The 18491-nt window shown below is 36.4% G+C and overlaps 1 protein-coding gene across 2 annotated transcripts; it reads left to right on the top strand.

Annotated features, from left to right (window-relative positions):
* Positions 1–5945: 5945 nt before the first annotated feature.
* Positions 5946–17682, top strand: LOC104601749 (Protein kinase superfamily protein). Of its 2 annotated transcripts, none has more exons than XM_010265208.3 (9): positions 5946–6154; positions 10554–11105; positions 15373–15483; positions 15565–15823; positions 15899–15951; positions 16039–16106; positions 16255–16344; positions 16446–16530; positions 16719–17682. In XM_010265208.3, exons 1-9 carry the CDS (start codon positions 6085–6087, stop codon positions 17252–17254), a joined length of 1824 nt encoding a protein of 607 aa, XP_010263510.1. In that variant the 5' UTR covers positions 5946–6084; the 3' UTR covers positions 17255–17682. The 2 variants fall into 2 exon arrangements, with proteins under 2 accessions (XP_010263510.1, XP_010263508.1); XM_010265206.3 differs by having other exon boundaries at positions 15187–15483.
* The last annotated feature ends 809 nt before the right edge of the window (positions 17683–18491 follow it).

Genomic DNA, 18491 nt, shown 5'->3' with positions numbered 1-18491 from the left:
GCTAAGGGGGAGAAAATTTCGAAGTCAATTTTGGTTGGTTATGGAGTCTTATAGAAAGGATTATCCTCCTCTCCTTTCTTGTCTTGATATTAAAGTATGAAACACACGAATTTGATTCCATCTGCTTTCATTAATGAGGCGCTATTTTGAAAAAAGAAAACGCAAACGAAAAGAGATCAGTCAGATCAGACCAGCCACACGCGTAAAGTTTCTGTAATCTCTACCTGCTACATGATGGTTGATAGAGTGGTACAAGGTGGAACGAGTCGGTCCTTGTTTTTTTCTTTTTTGGATAGGTAAGTCTTGTTTATTAGTTAGTAGGATGCACGTGCCTTGTTAGATACTAATGATGACTTTGAATGCTTTTAGGGCTGCGTTTGGTTCCTTACGCAAATAAACGACAGATGATTTCCTCTAATTTTTCATTTTCATGGAATCGAAAATTTGATGGATTAGCTTAAAACCTAAGCCTGCTCCATTATATATACTTACGTCTAATTTTTATTTTTAATTTTTTATAAATATAAAAAAGCTGAAAATTGAGACTTGAGGCAAAAAGAGGCCTTGTGTTTGGTTTGTGGGATGCGTAGCGGAAAAAGGGAATATTTCAAGAATATTTCTTTTTCCTTTATTTGTTTTGAGGTAAATAGGGGATGGGATGGGGAAAATGTGGAATGCCGGATTCCAAAATCAAGTAGGCTGGATTGCACAAAAATAGTGTGACCCCAGTGAAGAAACTCTATTGAGAAAATATTTCGAGTCTTGTCTGCAGAGTAGAAAATCTCGAGAGACTCTTTTTGTTCAACCTCTATATCCTTTGCTTACTTGCTTCTTTTTTTTTACTCGTTCTTCCTTCTTCCCCATCCCTTTATTCCCCCTCGATGCAAGGGTGGAGCTACGATTTTTTATTGAGGGGGTCAAAACCTAAAAAACATGGATAGGGGGAGCCAAAAGTTAGGAAACATGAGTAAAGGGGCTAGCTCCGCCCCTGCCTCAATGGTTGGAGCCCGAGTTGTTTCCTTCAATGTCTCTAGCAAAGGTTTGGCTAGAGTGAAACTCCATTCTTCTCTGACAACCTCCATTTTATTTCATTTTCATTTTTTCCATGTCTACCAACTGACGAAACTAACAACTAACACTTAAAATTTGGGATGTGGAAATGTCATTGATGTGTGTGGGATTTTTATCTGTAAAAATAAGAACGACATGATTGTTAAATCTATAAAATTTACAGATCTGGTTATTGGATTCCTAGATCTAACATTTCTATATGTAAAACTAACATCTTTATAAATCTACCAAACCAACAACTAACATTTTTACATTTGTAGAACTAACATTAAATCAAAGCATTCTTTGTAGTTAAACTAACTATAAAACAAAGTGGGATTTCCATTTGTAAAACTAACATTTTTGTCAATTAGATCTAACATTAGTCATTGGGTTCCTAGATCTAACTTTTTTATCCCATTTTTTTGCAAATTGAAGCCGTTGACTTTGGGGGCGATACTAAGATTTGGGGGAGGGGTTCAAATCTATCTTCCTCAATCATACTTGTTTTCTTCTTCCTCCCCTCTATCTTCCTTGAACAAACTTGTTTTCCTCACACAAAACAAACAAGGAAAAAGGAAATTTCCCACTGTTTTCCTTTGTATAACCAAACAATGGAAAGTGAAAAATTCACACTTTCTCATCTCATCCTACCCAAATCTTCCCAGAGACCAAACAAAGCTTAGCAAAAATAATGGGCCAAGATGCATGGCATTACATAAATGGCAAAAAGTTACATAAAATTAAAAAAAAAAATCACCCCAATTGAACAACTGAGCATAAAGTTATGATCTCTAAAATTTTGCATGTAAGTTGTAACTTGTGACCTGTTACCTATTACCCGAGTCGAGCAAGTCAATGATCAACCATTTGGGTCGAATGAATTTTGGCCAACAAATTTTAAGCTATTGGTGAGTTTGAGGTTGATTCAAAACCAAAATTATTACCAAGTGGTGATTTTAATTATTTGACCAGTTGGGCCAAGACAATTTGCAAACACTAATTATTTCTTGAGTAGAGTCCACTTAAATATATCACTTAATGAGAGAGAATGGATGCTCCTAAAATATATAACTTAATGAGAAGGATTTGAATGAGATGAAAAATAATAGTTGTAATTATTTTTTTACCCACACAAATAAAAACGGACTAAATTCAAATTACATTTTTTATATTTCTATGTGTATAAAAATCATTCTTATTTACATCACTTGTTTTTGTTTAATATGATGAATATACAATATTAGAGATGCGCCCAATTTTTTTTTGCAAAATTTATGTATTTTTCATTTTTTGAGTTTTTATCATGTTTTCAATTTTTATTATTTAATTAAGATTTATGACATCAAATATTGACACATTTGACATAAAAGTTGAACTATTGACCTAGGCCAAATAGGAAATCAATTTTCATTTTTTTGTTGGTTTTAAAATTTGTAGTTCATTTGCATTGTCAATAAAAACAATTCTTGTTTATGACACTTATTTTTAATTTAATATGATTAATATAAAATATTAGAGAAATGATCCATTTTTTCTACATTTTTTTTTTATTTAACTATGACATCATGGATTCATCCAATTGGACTAGATGGTTGAATTGGCTTATCCACCACTTGGATGGAAGAATGGTTTTTTTTTTTTTTTTGGTTAATTTGGAAAAAGGATAAATTACTGAAATCTCCCCTAAGGTTTTTGACCTTTGTTGAAATCTCCCTTGAAGTTTTGTAATTGCAATCGCCTCCCTTAAATTTTCTAATACAGTTGCAAGTAGCCCCTTCTCTCTTAGAACCCTCTAACAAGAGTTACATAAATGTCCAAAATACCCATGTGGTTACTATTGAGTCTAGATTTTGGATAAAAAACAATACAAACTTTAAATGACAAAAAAAGTTTAAAATTACAACTTTACCTTTGAAGGATTCATATGAAGGGAAAAATTATAAAATAAATCAATTTCAGAAAAGGTTGAAAGGGTTTAAGGTAGTAATTGATATGAAGGGAAAACTTGGAAAATAAACATTTTAGTCAAAGTAACTACATGGTCATTTTAGACATTTTCATGTCTCTTGTTAGAGGAATACAAGAGAAGGTTCTACTTGCAACTATGTTAAAGTTCAAGGGTGATGATTGCAATTACCAAACTTCAAGGGAGGTTTTCAGCAATGGTTAGAAAACTCAGGTGATGTTTTAGCATTTTAACCTTTAAAACATGGGTTTCATATTATTAAAAATTATTTATGTATTTGATAAAGATCTAATTATTATAATTATTAAATAAAAATACCTTAAATACAAGATTTAATGTAAGAGAATGTGAGTTAATACCTTAAATATAAGATTTCATGAGTGGGGATTAAATATGGTGAAAATTATAAATGATATTACATTATTAGCCCTTATAATTAAAGAGGGACTAAATTAAGAAATATGGGTAGTTTAGTAAAGTTTCACACCCTCATTTGTGCTTTTAATAGTATAAATAAATATACTATATGTATGTAAATATAAACAAAAAATTTTGACTTCATGTGGATTGCACGTGGAAATTTTAAATTACAATAAAGATTTATTATTATTAAATTTCATATTCCATTTTAAATTACAATAAAAATTTATTATTATTAAAAATTTTAAATTACAATATAAGACTTCACGTGAATTGCACGTGGATTCCATTTCCACACCACACAAAACAGAATGACATAAATGAGCAGCAGTTTGTTTTCAAATGCAATATATCGTGGACAACAACGAAACCGAACACCACTTTAATGTTTTTATCAATAAATAATATTTTTATTTTATTCTTAAATCATTTTATTAAAATAAATATTTATTGGTTAATATTAATTTATCAATATTTTTTAATTTATTTATTATATGGTGTAAAAATTAGACATTTATGATTAAATGCATAGAATCAAAATGTGTGAAGTGGACTGGTCTACACCACACTTATAAAACACCATTGTGGATGTGGATTGGTCCAATCCACATTGTTTATCCATAATCCAAAATAGTTATGGACTATGGTGTGGTGTGGATTGATTCCTACCAAAGTGATGGTGTGGACTAGTCTAGACCCACTGATTTCTTATCTACATTATATAAAACATCCCTTAATCAAGGCCCAAAAAGACCACCCATTACTAGTTTTTGGTCAGGTCTGAGTCTTACAACAAGGGTATCACAAATATTGAATATTTGCTCCTAGTGCAAAGCCTATATATGAGATCTCAAGGCAATTTTACTTGAAAGTTGGCAAATTTCACTTTTCCTGAATTAAGATTACCAAAATAGATAAAAAGTTACTTGTTGATCAATGAATTTATTCATTTTAGCAAGTAAAATATACCTTGAAAGGTCAAGAATATTTTTCATTTATCCCTGATGCAAACAAATGAAGTCGAATAAAAGGTGATTAAAACTAAACCACTTATTGCAGCTGGAAAAAAAGAGCTGAACCAGGAACGAAAACATTATTGTAGTCATTGCCAGATTTCACTTATTCAGCAAATGGATCAAATATATCAGCAAAAAGGGGAGCTTTCTATTGCGATGACTAAGCTTCTTTTTCTTCAAGATTCAAGATGACTTACAGAAGAAGGACGCCCTCTTCATCAACGACAAAACACCATGTCCCTGGAGTTGTAGGTAGTGTTGGCCGATATCCCAAGTATGACCATTTTCTCAAGAAAATGGGGTCCATGTAATTAATGTGTTTTCAATATTTCACAATCTCAAGACAGTGAGAAACTGCTCTTCTTTGTCATTGATAAAAAGTTTCACAAGAGTGACCAAATTTTCATGGCTTTCTTGCTCTTGTTCTGATTTCCTCATCTGACCAATCTCCTGATTTTGGCGGGATTTGATCTCAAATCTCCATTACCACCGATTGAGTTTGGTACAACTTTGCCTCAACCCAAAGTAACCTCAACTTTGAATCTAACCCAAATCCAAACCTATACCCAATTTGTCAATACATATAAACTAATATTTCAAAACTACAATATCAACGGATGTGGTTCGGGCAATTTCGCTCAAAACCCGATTAACACTGATTCAACTTAACCCGATAGGCCTAAGGTCAGGTTAGAGTTAGTTTACTATTAACCCGACCCATTGACATCCCTATTCCTTACAACCGGCAAAATTTCCAATGCCATCTGGGACTTCAACGACATTCTTCTGGAGACTTGAGAGGAATGCCATCTTACAACTATTAAGCAGTATTTGGTTTGAAGGAAAAGGGTAGGTAAAGGAAGGAAATCCTCTACAAATGTAAGTATACCGTATACCGTTTAAACATTGCCTAAAGGTACGTATAGATTTCCCTGTCTTTAATACTGTAATGTAAGTATACCGTATAAATCAAATACTTGCCCTTGAGTTTCGTATAGATCATAAAAGTTAAATCTAACTATTATATATACTGCTGTTACACTAACCCTAGTTATATGTAATAACTACTATTCATATATATATATACATACTGCTGTAGTAAAGTTTATAGTGTCATAGTGTGGAACTGAGCAATAAAAACCCCATGAACTAATGGTTTGGTTCCGGAGGATCCGAAACCATTTGATGAACCGGGTAAACCCATCAACACTTGTGCATTTAGATGTTTCACAAAATTCCTATCCAACGGCGGATGCCTATATTTACAAGCCCTAGATTCTATTCTATCACCATCTCCTGCAACTGCAAGGGTTTCCGGGTGTCACGTTCCTCTCCAGTCTGATCTGTTATATCTAGTCTCAATTCTCAACTGCCTCGAAGAACGTTTTGGGTCCCACTCCCTACTCTCGGGCAGTCTGTCGTGGGGCCTCCGCGGGACCCAAATTTTGTCAGCGTGTGTATTGATCCCTGCAGACTCGAAAACTCGGGCGGTCTCCGTATACCCGCTTGAGTCTGGTCTCCCTTCCACTCTCACTAACTGCTATTCTCTCCTCGCACTCGCACACAGCACACAGACGCACTCAAACAGCCAAACCCACACAGCGTGGCGATCCTCCTGTCTCAGCTATTATGGCGTTCGGAGCAGCCGTCCTCGTGTGTTTACTGGCTTTTCTTGAGGTGCAGCTTAGGGTCATGGGAGGTCAGTCCTTTTTATTTCTTTCTCCATTTTAAACTTTGTTCTTACCCTTCAACAGAGAGTAAAGGAAAAAATGTGAGAGGTGTACTCTCAGACCCGTTCAATTCGTGAGCTGTTCTTCTTTCTGATCAAGGACCATCATTCTCAATCGTATTTTGGATTTAGTTGACGTTTTTTTTTTTTCGGAAACAGAGGATGGTGAATCTAAGAATGGGTATTCTTAGTTTGGGTTTGATTGTATGTTAGAAGTAAACTCTCCAAATTGTTAAAATGCATCTTCTTGTATAGTTTTGGGGTTCTGGGAAATATCATTTGGGTTACAGTCGAGTGTTGGAAGATCTCCTCAAAGTTCAAAATTCCAGATGTTGTACTTACAGTTTTATTTTCTTTTTGTTGTTTGCATTTTGGTTTATTGGGGGCATTTACGAAATGTTTATATCATCTGAAAACTTTGAGTTTCTTTGACGACTTTTCAGCGGAGGTAGTGAATCTTATACTGGGTTTCTTTGGAATGGCAGTCTGTGTGGTTCGGGGACCAGAGCGAATGGGTATTATTAACCATTTCCGCAATTTTTGCTTTGGTGAAGTATCACGTTTTTTGCTTCCGGTTGGGTAGGCTGCTAGGAAATCGATCTCTAAGCCAGCCACCATTATTATCGGTGACACCTTCTAGAGAAAACGTTAATAAGTTCCAGCCAAGCGCAGGAATTCAGTGTCCTTATTAGCTGTAGTTATCACTAAAATAAAATATGCATATTTTAGTGGTCCCCTGTGTTTCATGTACTAAAAATCACAGCCATTGTGGGGTAATTCTTCAAGGATCATATGTGGTCAAATCCAATGGTAAATGATAGGCATCCTTGCTTTCCTTTCCGATTGATGTTGCAGACAATGAGCCTAAAGATGGGGTGGGGGGAAGGCATAATTGTGCACACCTATTGACTTGGTGTTATTAGGGAAGGGTTTCTCTTCCCTCTGGCTAAGGTATCATAGCTTCATAAGCTGAACACCTGTGGCAAATTGCAACTAGGGGTCAGTATCTTAAATGTGGACTATCTCAATCATAAAGTGAGACCAAGTGACTAACACTCAAATATTGCTTAGCTTCTACACATTAACCCCAAGATATTACATATCTCCATTACTTTAAACTTTCATGATGATATGCATGACAAAGCACTGAAAACACTAAGAGAATCAAGTGAGGAAACCTTAGGCATGATGTAAGCAATATATGTAGTTTGACTAAAAGGCAACTTTGTTCATGAGCAATATGCAAACCTGTCTTGTTTGCTGCAAATTGGGTAGTTCTTTTTTTTTTTGGTGGTGGGGGGGGGGGCGTTATGTTGATCAGGCAGAAGCAGAACATAGAACATGGGAGATTACCACTGGTAAAAGAACAGAAGAACATGCTATATTACTGCCTTTTTGTTCTTTCTTTTGAAAAAATTATGAGTGCGGCATCGGCATTGAGCTTAAGATCATATGACTTATTGGCCATCCTTGCTTATTATTTATCAGTGAAATGAAACGAATATGGCTAGTTGGGTGGGATTAAGGATCATGAAGAAGACCCCAATACATCAAACCAAATTTGAAAAGATGGAACAAAGAAGTCTTTGGAAAAGTGGGTGAATCTAAACAAAATTATTATTAAAAGAGTAGAAGAATCTTCTACTCTTCTAGACTGAAAGAAAGTTTGAGTTGGACAAAGCTAAAGCAGCATTGTTCAAATTTGATAAAGGCATGATACCAATATTGCTGCCTTCGTAGCTTTCCACACTATCATCCCTCTTTTCTTTGGTTCCCTCAATAAGTCACGGTTGAAAAGGCCTACCACATCTTGAGGGGGAACCCACCTTCAGCCAAAGAGAATACAAAAAGAATTTCCAAATTCAATGCACAAATTAACAGGATATTAATAAACGAAATAGGGTCTCACCACTTTCCTTACAAAGAGAGCACATGTTAGGAGAAAGGCAAGCATAAGGCCTTCTTCTTTGTAGCATATCACAAGTATTTATCTTACCAAGGAACATTTCCCAATAGAGAGCTTGAATTTTTGGGGGAATAGGCTTATACCAGATTTCTTTCATAGGGAAATCCCCAACTAGGGGTGCAACTTAGGCGGGTTGGTTCAGGTTGAGGATCAACCCAAGCCCAACCTAAAGTCTTAAACCTTGATCTCGGGGTTAGATTAATTTAATTATGACTAGAACCTAATTTTATATATTCACTGATATTTAGTATTTTAAATATTTAAGTAATTTTTACAACAAATTGTAGCATTTAATCATTAATAAAGTAAAATAAATAAAATAGAACACTAAAAGATAATATGGAAAATAATTATTTTATTAAATCATTACCAGTAATTTATTATTTTTGTTAAAAATTATTAATATAATTAATCCAAATTGCTTAATTACTAAATCATTTTTGTAACAAATTATTAAAAAAAGATTAATTGTTTTAAATAGCATTGCATTTCAACTCTATTTTCACCCATTTTAAGGCAAAAACTTTGTTTCCTGTGTTTTCTACATCAAAAAAGTTAAAAGGACAGAAGTAAAGTTTTCACCATAAAAGGGGCCAGTATAATAGTTGAAATATTTTGATGTAAATTTGCGATGTCTTTTAAGCTGGACCAGTTAAACAGTTATTGGACTGGGGAGAATAAGGGTAGGGTAATATTTCTGTAATATATTGAAAATTCTGATATGTACTGTTGCTGATAAAAAAAATCTGATATGTACTGGGTAAGCCAAAATGGCTTTGTATCTATTGGACTTCTACTCCCGTTGGGGTAGCTTGTTTTTACATAAATGAAATTCTGTTCCTTGTCAAAAAGAGGAAAAAAAATCAGTACTGTTTACTACTGAACTGGTAAACAACTAAAGGCAACTAAGTTATATAAATAGATGTCCTTGCTATGTTGCTGGGCATCTTATTGGTTTGCTCCAATTAACAATTGTATGTTAATGATTTTTCAAAATAAGTTTCCCATGTCTTTTTTTTTTTTTTTTTTTTGATGAGTAATTTCCCATCTCTTTTATACTGAAAGTATAGAGTTAACTATCAAACAAACAAAATGCCATCCATGATTTGGGCCCTACAACTAGTATATATTAAAAGAAGAGTAAAAACCAAGAAACTACAATTTTTGTATTTATTATATGCACAATATGATTTATGTAAGATATATAATTTAACATCTCAAGGGGATGAACTTAACTGAGTCAGTGTTGTTAGAATCAAATAGGATGTAAAACTGTTTAGTTGGGCCATAATCCATAGGTCAAACAATCTAGGAATTTGGTTCTTGACGTGCTCAAATAAAAAATGTGGGAAAAAATTTAGAAAAAATAGTAATAATTTCTAGATTATCTTTTAAAGCTATTTTACACCACTATAAGCTTAGAACAATAGATATTATATGTTACAATACCTACTAACACATATTTGCAGTAACTTTGACCAAGTCAACATTTGTAAGAATAGAGCACCCCAAGACCATTTTGGCTGCAGGTTCCTGGTCTGATGGTTTGACCATCCCATCCGATCAGAATCTGACAATAGTGGACTAAGCTGAACCCACTCAAGCTTGACTCAGGCATGCTTGCACAAGCTGGTAGAGTTTGAGGCTCAGGCTCAGCTCATTTACAGTGTTAGCCATGGCTAATGGCCCAATGCTTTGAATCTCCCCCCTCTTATATTACAACATTATTTCTTCTCTCATTTATTCCTTGCATTTTCTTTAATATGGCAACTCCTTGCTTTCACAAGAGGGATCCTACTGTCGTCTTCATTTCTCGTGAAGTCACTAGGTCTGCTGAGCCTCTTATTATGTAGTCTTGTTCATTGGTAAATGTTCTTATCAATGGCCTATCTTTCACATCATGGACTTCCTATTTTCCGAAATTGATATTGGTGCTGCTATCTTTGTCATAGATGGATGCCATGTTATATTTTGCTTCAGCAATGAGACAAATTTGTTGAGAAATGCCTTGAATTCTTTTTTGTGATATTGTCTATGTTTAAAGGTGAATGCTGTCAATTTTTCTTCACCTCATATGCTTCAGTAGGTTTGAACCCCTAAATTTATCATTGCTGTTTGCTCTTAACTTGTCCATGGTAAGTTGATTCTTGGTTGTTTCCTACTTGATTAGAGTGCTTTTTTTTTTTTTTTTCTGTTCGATTGCTCCTGTTTTCACTCACTTGTCATTTTATAATGTTCTCCTAGTGGCTAGTGTAACAGTTTGCAGTTTGACTGATTGTTAATGTATTATTTGTTCGTATTGGTTATTCATACTTCACAGTAGTTTTTGTTACTATTGCATTTGCATGATAGCTTGAAACACAGAACTACTTTACATGCTCCTTTTTCCTGATATCCATGCAGATTGTCCCCTTGATTTGAGTGGGTCAAATTTTACTCTTGCATCCTCTTTGTGCTCTAACAAAGAAGATAGAGGAAAGTGCTGCCGTTATATCAATGCTTTTGTGGCAGTTTCTGTTGCTCGCTATGCCAATGTGTCTAGCAACCTGGGTGTTCCTTCAGAGTTGTCTGACATCTGTCTCCACTCCATATCAGAGACCCTAAAACTATATGGAATTCCACAGAATGCAACAGTTTTCTGTGCACTTGGTACAAAAATTCCAGTTACTTATGAGTGCATGGGCCGAACAACTGTTATGCAGATGTTGCAATCACCAAAATTTGAGGATGTCACAGAGAACTGCAAATTGCCACTTTCAGAGGGAAGTAGATGCAGGAGATGCTTAAATGCCAGCATTTTATACCTTCGCCACCTTATAGGAGCTGAAGATAATATTACATTGAGTACATGCCGAGATGCAACTTTTGCTGCTCTTGCAAGCCAGGGTGATAATGTGTATACCTATGAAATAGCAAGCTGTTTCTTTGGAGTTCAAGGACTTGGCATTCTTCCAGGTATGCTTTGTTGCTGATGGCTTTGAATCTTCATTGTTAACTTTGTGAGAAATAATAACTTTGAGTTTGCTTTCGGTTTCCAAGAAAATTTTCATTTACCTTTTCTTTCTTAACTCTCCGTTACTTGGTGTACTGGTAAAATTTCTGGCCAGAAAATGTTAGAATGGGGGTTCAAGTCTGAGAGTGGCCACTTTGTGCAAAGAAAAAAAAAGGCCAAATGTTAGGATTGTATCCTGTCTTACCTTTCCCAAGGCCCCAGCATTTTCTTTCTTAACAAGTTAAAATTCTCTTAAGCTGAACCTTATTTGATTCTGCATTTTGTGAATTTGAATTGGAAAAAAAAAACTACCCATCATCATCTATTCAAGTCTTTTCAAGTTTCAGTTGATCCTTTTTTACTCTTAATTTCTTATACATTGATGCAGCTGTACAGAGATGTACGGATGTTTCTAAATATGGGTTCAATTTATAGACATTAGATGATGAGCTGTCATAACACAGTTTTTAGTGAAACATAATAGGTTTTATAAATTTCGTTGATGCTCAAAGCCTATGGTGCAAACAATGAAACCACAAGTTTGTCAAAAAAGGTTAAATTACATCATGGTTTTCAAAACTGGACGGTCAGACTGGAAAAACCGGGAACCGGTCACCTGACCAGTTCTGTTTTACCCCAGAACCGTCATTTTGGCCAAAAACCGTTAATTTGGTCAGCAAACCGCTGACCTGGGCGGTCGAACCATTTGAACCATCCAGTGGTTTTTGGCCGTTTTTTATCTTTTATTTTTTAAATTTGTTTAATTTTTTTGTCAGAACAGGCCATCCGTTCGGTTCGAACGGTCGGACCGTTTGACCCAGGAACCAGACCCCTGAACAGTTCTTTGTTCGGTTTGGTTCTAAAAACCTTGAATTACGTAAACCCCCTGTACACTTCGAGGGTATAACTTAGCCCCAAAACTTTTTTCTTTTAATACAAAAAGTAGGCCCCTGTACTTCAGATTACCATCACATTACTCCTGGCATTACCATTCCATCAGTCAAACACATGGAATATTCACATGTGCAGTGATTTAAAAGGTGTGCTTGAGGTGTGCCTAGGCACATAAGCAAGGTGTATTTCAGGGCCTGCACCTTGCCTAGGCCTAGATGCAGCCCCTTTACAATGGTGTGTGCCTGGTGTGCCTTGTGCCTCAGAGCAGGCATGCACCTTTTATTTTTTTGCACTTTTTGTGTTTTTTTAAGCATGGTGGCTGGGGCAGGGGAGATCATAACAGCCATGAGGTCACAAGGGGGATGTTGAAAGGTAGTTCAGGGGAAGAAGTCCATATACTTCGTGTCTGATGACAATGGTGACAATGCTTGTAGGGAGTACTAGAGGAACCCAAATTGTTTGCTGCAGTAAGTGGGGGAAAAGCTTCAAAAGACTTGGGGATTAATCCTTCCACCTACAATGCAATGGTCAGCGAATAATATATTGTTGTTTCTATTGCCATCAGTGGTAGAAACACAGAATTCTGGGGAGGTGGAAAGCAGGGTGGAGATTAGGGATAAAAAATTATGAATTTATGCTTGTCATTCTAGCACGGGGGTAGTGATAGAAGAGGAATGGGAGGTGGATAGTTGTTGGATAAGGGTCTTTGGGCTTCCAATGCATTTGTCAGAATTGGCTGGGCCACCAATTCTGACATTAGCCCTTAGCGCTTTGGCCATTTTCTTCTTGAAATAAGCAAGCTCACCTTCTTGCTAGGCTGTTATTTCAGATGGATTGCTAGAGAGCTTAATCAAAGAGCTGATTTTTTTAGCTAAATTAGGTTTTGAGAGGACTTTTTTTGTATAGTCCTGATAGATTTCATAATGTGTTAGGGATTTTGTTTTTTGTTGGAAAGCCCTGTGATTTTGTGCACATCCTCTCATTTACATCTCTTTTTGCTGAATGAAATCGGTACCCTTCCTCAAGAAACAAAAAGGATTCTTTAGCTCCTTTGAGTGTTTAATTCAGATGTATTTCTGTTCTGGGGAGTTAAGATTCTTTAGCTCCTCTTCCCTGTAACTTTTTTCCAATATTAATGAATTCTGTGGTTATTGATCAAAAAAAAAAAAAAAAGAAACAAAAAAGATTGTAGGCACTTGCAAGCAGGGAATTTCAAATTTCAAAACAAAAAGGATAACGTGACAATAACTCAATATAAGGGTCGTAAGGGAAGTTCTCATGGAAACATAGGGTGAGTTTCAAAGGGAAGTTGGTCCCTCTTTTTTGGACCAACTGTAAAATCTCCACTAATTGTGCCGCTTGGACGTCACCAACATTTTCTGCCGGTCGAAATACACTAGGCAAAAATTTCTTGCAAACAGCAATCACATACAATACCCCATTTGGAAGTAAGTGCATCAGCTGTCACTAGAATTGGTTGTTGCCATCTAACCTCCAAATGAATCCATTCACAGCTTTCCTTGGCTGTGTTTGCATCGTCCACTCATATGAATCCACCACAGTTCTCTGAATATCCTAATGAGTTCCCTACCCCACAAATGCATTGGAAGCCCAAAGACCCTTATCAAACAGCTATCCACCTTCCATTCCTCTTCTATCACTACCTCCATGCCAAGATGGCAAGCTCGAATCCATAATTTGTTGTCCTCGATATTCTCCCCACTTTCAACCTCTCCAAAACTCAATGTATTTCTACCTCTGATGGCAATAGGAACAACAACATACTATTTGCCAACCATTGCATTGTAGCTGGAAGGATTAATCCCCAACTCCTTTGTAGCTTTGCCCCCACTTTCGGCAGCAAACAATTTGGGTTTCCTTCGAACTTCCCTACAACACATCGCCTCATGTATTCCCTATGAGCATTGTTGCCATTGCTGTCAGACACCAAGTGTATGGCCTTCTTCCCCTGAACTACCTTGCAACATCCCCCTTGTGACTTCATTATTCTCATGATTGGCCCTCGGATCTACATAAGAGATGAATTAAAAGGTTTATATATGGACTCAATTCTATGTGGGTGGTAAGTAGTGGCAATCATTGTTCCATAAAGTATAAAGATTTCCTGTTACCCAGAAATGTGTGTCTGGAAATTGATATCATTAAGCTAAATTTTGATGGTTTATGGTAGGTAACCTGCACCTCTTGGGCATAGGTCTGAAAATTTATTCTTGAATCTATTTGGGGCCCATAGGGAAAGGAAACTCTTTTGCAAGAGGAAATATTGAACCTTTTATAAGGCTTAGAACTTTTTATTTTTTATTTTTGTTTTTTTATTTGAGAAGGTAAGGTGAAACTTGTATTAAAAGAGTCAAAAGAAAGTATACAAGTGAGATAGTTCACTATACAAAAAGATTCTGTACATATGAACATGATTAAGAGCCACCAAAAAAGACAACATTCAGAAAAGAAGAAGAAAGACTATCATCCTTGAGGTGTAGATTGATATTCAGCTAGGCTCCTAGGTAAAACCTATAAGGCTCAGAACTTGCACAATCCTCAGGTTGGAGTAGGTTATGAATTGAATGGGACTGCAAGGTAGTATCCCACACTGATAAAAAAGAGTGGATCCCATCAGGCTTGAAGTGTAAACAAGCACAGGCCCACTCATACCTTGTGCTGAAATTTAATTAATTATAATGGAGGTGATGAGGATTGAGCACTAGACTACTTGGTCAAACAGGCTCTGATACCATCTCAAGGAACCATTCAACCTAAAAGCTTAAGCAGTTAGGTGATGTCCCTGAATAGGTTTTTATTCTCTAACAAGATCAAATCTTGCACATTTGCTATTACTCTTCCAGCAGCAGGATCTACTTCTTTTGTGCAGTTAATAAAATCATTTCTGTTGCTACTAATAAAAAGCACAATACTACAATGCCAATTTGGGGAACCATATGGTAAACTTAGAATGTCCAAATATTGTTATTCTTATTTGTTTTCTCATTTCTTTTCAACTTGTGTTTATTTTTCTTTAGTTTGGTATCCTTGGATGCTTCTCATCTCTTCTTCAATGTATGACTTGTAAGTCGTAACTATTTCTTGAATCAATGACTTTGTAAAATTGTAACATTTCCGTTGCATTTACAGTGGTAGTTTCACAGCCATCCTCGCCAACTCTCACACCTGAGACTTTTCCGGGTCCATCTCCTTCTGCTAGCCCTAGTCAACTTTTAGTAGGCATACCTCCTAAAGAGCATCACCATTCATACCACTTCACAGTAATCTCGGGTGTTGGCATTGCAGTCACAGTGGTTGCTGTTTTTCTGCTTGTAGTTTTGATATTTCTCATCCGGAAAAAAAGCAGAGAGTTAGAGGATACAGAGAATCTTGAAAAGACCTCTTGGAAATCCTTACCTCCTAGGCCAATTCGTAAATGTCAGGAAGGTCAGTTCATTTAGCTTCTTTCATCTTATATAGTTCACAATGATTGAGAAACATATAGAACATGGTATTATATGAATGCAGGTCCATCTATGTTTCGGAAGTTTAGCTATAAGGAGACAAAGAAGGCAACAGACAATTTCAACACCATTATTGGACGAGGGGGATTTGGAACAGTTTATAAGGCTCAATTTAGTGATGGTTGTGTGGTGGCAGTGAAGCGAATGAACAAAGTTTCTGAACAAGGGGAGGATGAGTTTTGCCGAGAGATGGAACTTCTTGGAAGATTACACCATCGTCATCTTGTTGCTCTAAGAGGCTTTTGTGTTGAAAAACATGAGAGGTAATGACACTGGTAATATTACCTACAATCTCATATTCTTATGCAATCTAACAATTTTTGCCCCTTTCTGGGTAGGTTTTTGATGTACGAGTACATGGAAAATGGAAGTTTAAAGGATCATCTACATTGTATGCATCTTCACTTCGCTTCTGTTTCATTTTTATTTAATTTTGACCAATAACTTCTCACTACCTGATTAACATGTATCTTTTCAGCTCCTGATAAAACTCCATTGAGTTGGTCGACTAGAATCCAGATTGCCATTGATGTGGCCAATGCTCTGGTAATCCATGAGATCATATTTTATTTGTCCCACTTAATCCAATTTCAGTGATTCGAACTTTTGGGTGTAAGCCCATTTAAGCTTGTATTTTAAATGTTTTTTTTTTTTTTTCCTTATTGGATCGCCCATCTGATTTTCCCATCTGCAGGAGTATCTCCATTTTTATTGTGATCCTCCTCTCTGTCATAGAGATATCAAATCTAGCAACATTCTACTAGATGAGAATTTTGTTGCAAAGGTAGTTGATCTGGTTAGCTACATATGAGAACTTTGTAAATTTGCACTAAATGTTGAGTATTTGGAGGAAAGAATGTTCATTTTCCCTTGCATCTCTTCCAGGTGGCAGATTTTGGCCTTGCACATGCTTCGAAAACTGGCTCAATTAGCTTTGAACCAGTGAACACTGATATCCGAGGAACTCCAGGCAAGTCGATGACATATCAGATAGTTATTATGTTATATGCTATAAGGGAATACCTAATTCTTGTTCTGGCACACCATTCCTAGCTCCTTGGAATGCTTGGATTTTTTTTTTTACCTTTTTTCCTATTAATTTAATACAATGTGCTTGCAGTTGCTGAAAATAAAACCAAGTTTTTGAATGATTTGCAGGGTATATGGATCCTGAATATGTTGTTACTCAGGAGTTGACTGAGAAGAGTGATATATATAGTTATGGCGTGCTGTTGTTAGAACTGGTGACTGCAAGGCGAGCAATACAAGATAGCAGAAACCTGGTGGAATGGTCCCAACCTTTCATGGCAACAGAATCTGGACTACCTGAATTAGTAGATCCTGCAATAGGGGATTCTTTTGACTTGGAACAACTCCAAACTTTGGTCACAATTGTCAGATGGTGTACTCAAAGAGAAGGAAAAGCAAGGCCTTCAATTAAACAGGTCCTCAGACTACTCTATGAGAGTCTGGACCCAATGCATAGTGGTTATGTGCAGGCCATGGAAGATGAAAGTGCTGAAGATAGGGGAAGGGCAAGCAAAGGGAAGGTGCACAGAAGTGAGGTAATATTTCACAGTGGAGATGCAAGGTGCATCCCTTCTTCTTCAAGTACCTCTAGATCCTATTGCAGCAGGAGCTTTTTACTTGAAACTGGTTCACCACAATCTCCTCCTGGCATTTTCTCCCTTTAAGATGGAAGATGGATTTGCACCTCATTCATCTGCTTAAGCCACATTGATGCATCACGGGCTTGGTTATTATACTTGGGATAAGCAATAGACCCTGGGCAAGGGATCACTCTGCTTCTTCATTATTGGTAAAAGGCTTCCTTATTTGAGAAGGTCAAGGAGCTGAAGATTATTACTGCCATTGCCCTAAAAAATGGCAATGCTCATTGTTTCTGGTTGCTTGGCATCGTTCCCCATGTATTTTTCTTCTGTTTTAAAATTTTCCCTGAAGCAGATTTATGGCGTCATTTGGATTGATTGTTGAATATTGAACATATTTGTATTTAGAAGTATGGGGTAGGTATTGCTTACATATTATGCGGGTCAAAATTGTATCTATTTGCCTTTTGATTCGAAATTTCAAATATAAAATTATCTGAGATGTTGTACTATCTATATTGTTACAGTTTGATTGAAGCCTGGCAGCCTGCTACCATCTGTGCCCCGATTTTGACTTTGGGGGGCATTTGGCCCTTGTTTGTTCTTTCTACTGCTATTTACTGAAGCAGCGAAACATATAATCACTGCCTGCTCTGAACTCAACTATGCCTTGTCTAAAACACACACCCACCACCAACTACCACCAACTATGCCTTGTGTAGGGGTCATTGGGTCAGCTACTTAGATCCTGCTCCACCATTACCGTATATATAAATGGTGATGATATATTGACGAACGTATGAGTGTAGCTAAATAACTTGTAAGAAACTCAAGTGAAGCATCTGCTTTTAAGAGAAGCTTATTCCATTCCATTAACGACAAATGTTTGCTAGCTTCCTTGGTTTTTCTCAAAAGCACCAAATTGGTAGTGAAACAATGTGGTGTCATTGGCTCCTTGTGGTGTCTTGTCTTGGCATTACATTAGAGGCATCTGTTTCAGGATGAAGTTGCAGCCTAGCCTTCAGAAAACTTGTTGCTTTGGTATGTGACTGAAGAAGTTGCTGCCTGCAGAGGAACTTGACATCGACTTTGAAGTTTGAGGTTTCATAAATAAGCCGTGAGAGGCTTGCTTGACTTGCACCAGAGTTCAAATGGCTATGGCTGGATCAAATCAAATCAACCAGTTTCTAATTAATGGTTGAACTTGCAATTAATTTTTCCATAGATTTACATTTGTCAATGTAAGGATGTCTGTTGGTGGGCAGTGCTCAGATTGTTAACCCCTTCTAGTGGACTTGGCAAGTCCTCATACTATGTGAGG

Source organism: Nelumbo nucifera, chromosome 1, assembly GCF_055504915.1.
Source record: "Nelumbo nucifera cultivar China Antique chromosome 1, China Antique-T2T, whole genome shotgun sequence".
In the NCBI taxonomy this organism is placed as follows: domain Eukaryota; kingdom Viridiplantae; phylum Streptophyta; class Magnoliopsida; order Proteales; family Nelumbonaceae; genus Nelumbo; species Nelumbo nucifera.
Note: the sequence above shows the minus strand (reverse complement) of the source record. Positions and strands in the feature narration are given on the sequence as shown.

Coding starts and splice junctions, on each gene's coding strand:
- LOC104601749 (XM_010265206.3), top strand. CDS start 6,085: ATGGCGTTCGGAGCAGCCGTCCTCGTGTGTTTACTGGCTTTTCTTGAG. Junction 6,155..10,553: donor GCAGCTTAGGGTCATGGGAG/GTCAGTCCTTTT, acceptor ATATCCATGCAG/ATTGTCCCCTTGATTTGAGT. Junction 11,106..15,186: donor AGGACTTGGCATTCTTCCAG/GTATGCTTTGTT, acceptor TTGCATTTACAG/TGGTAGTTTCACAGCCATCC.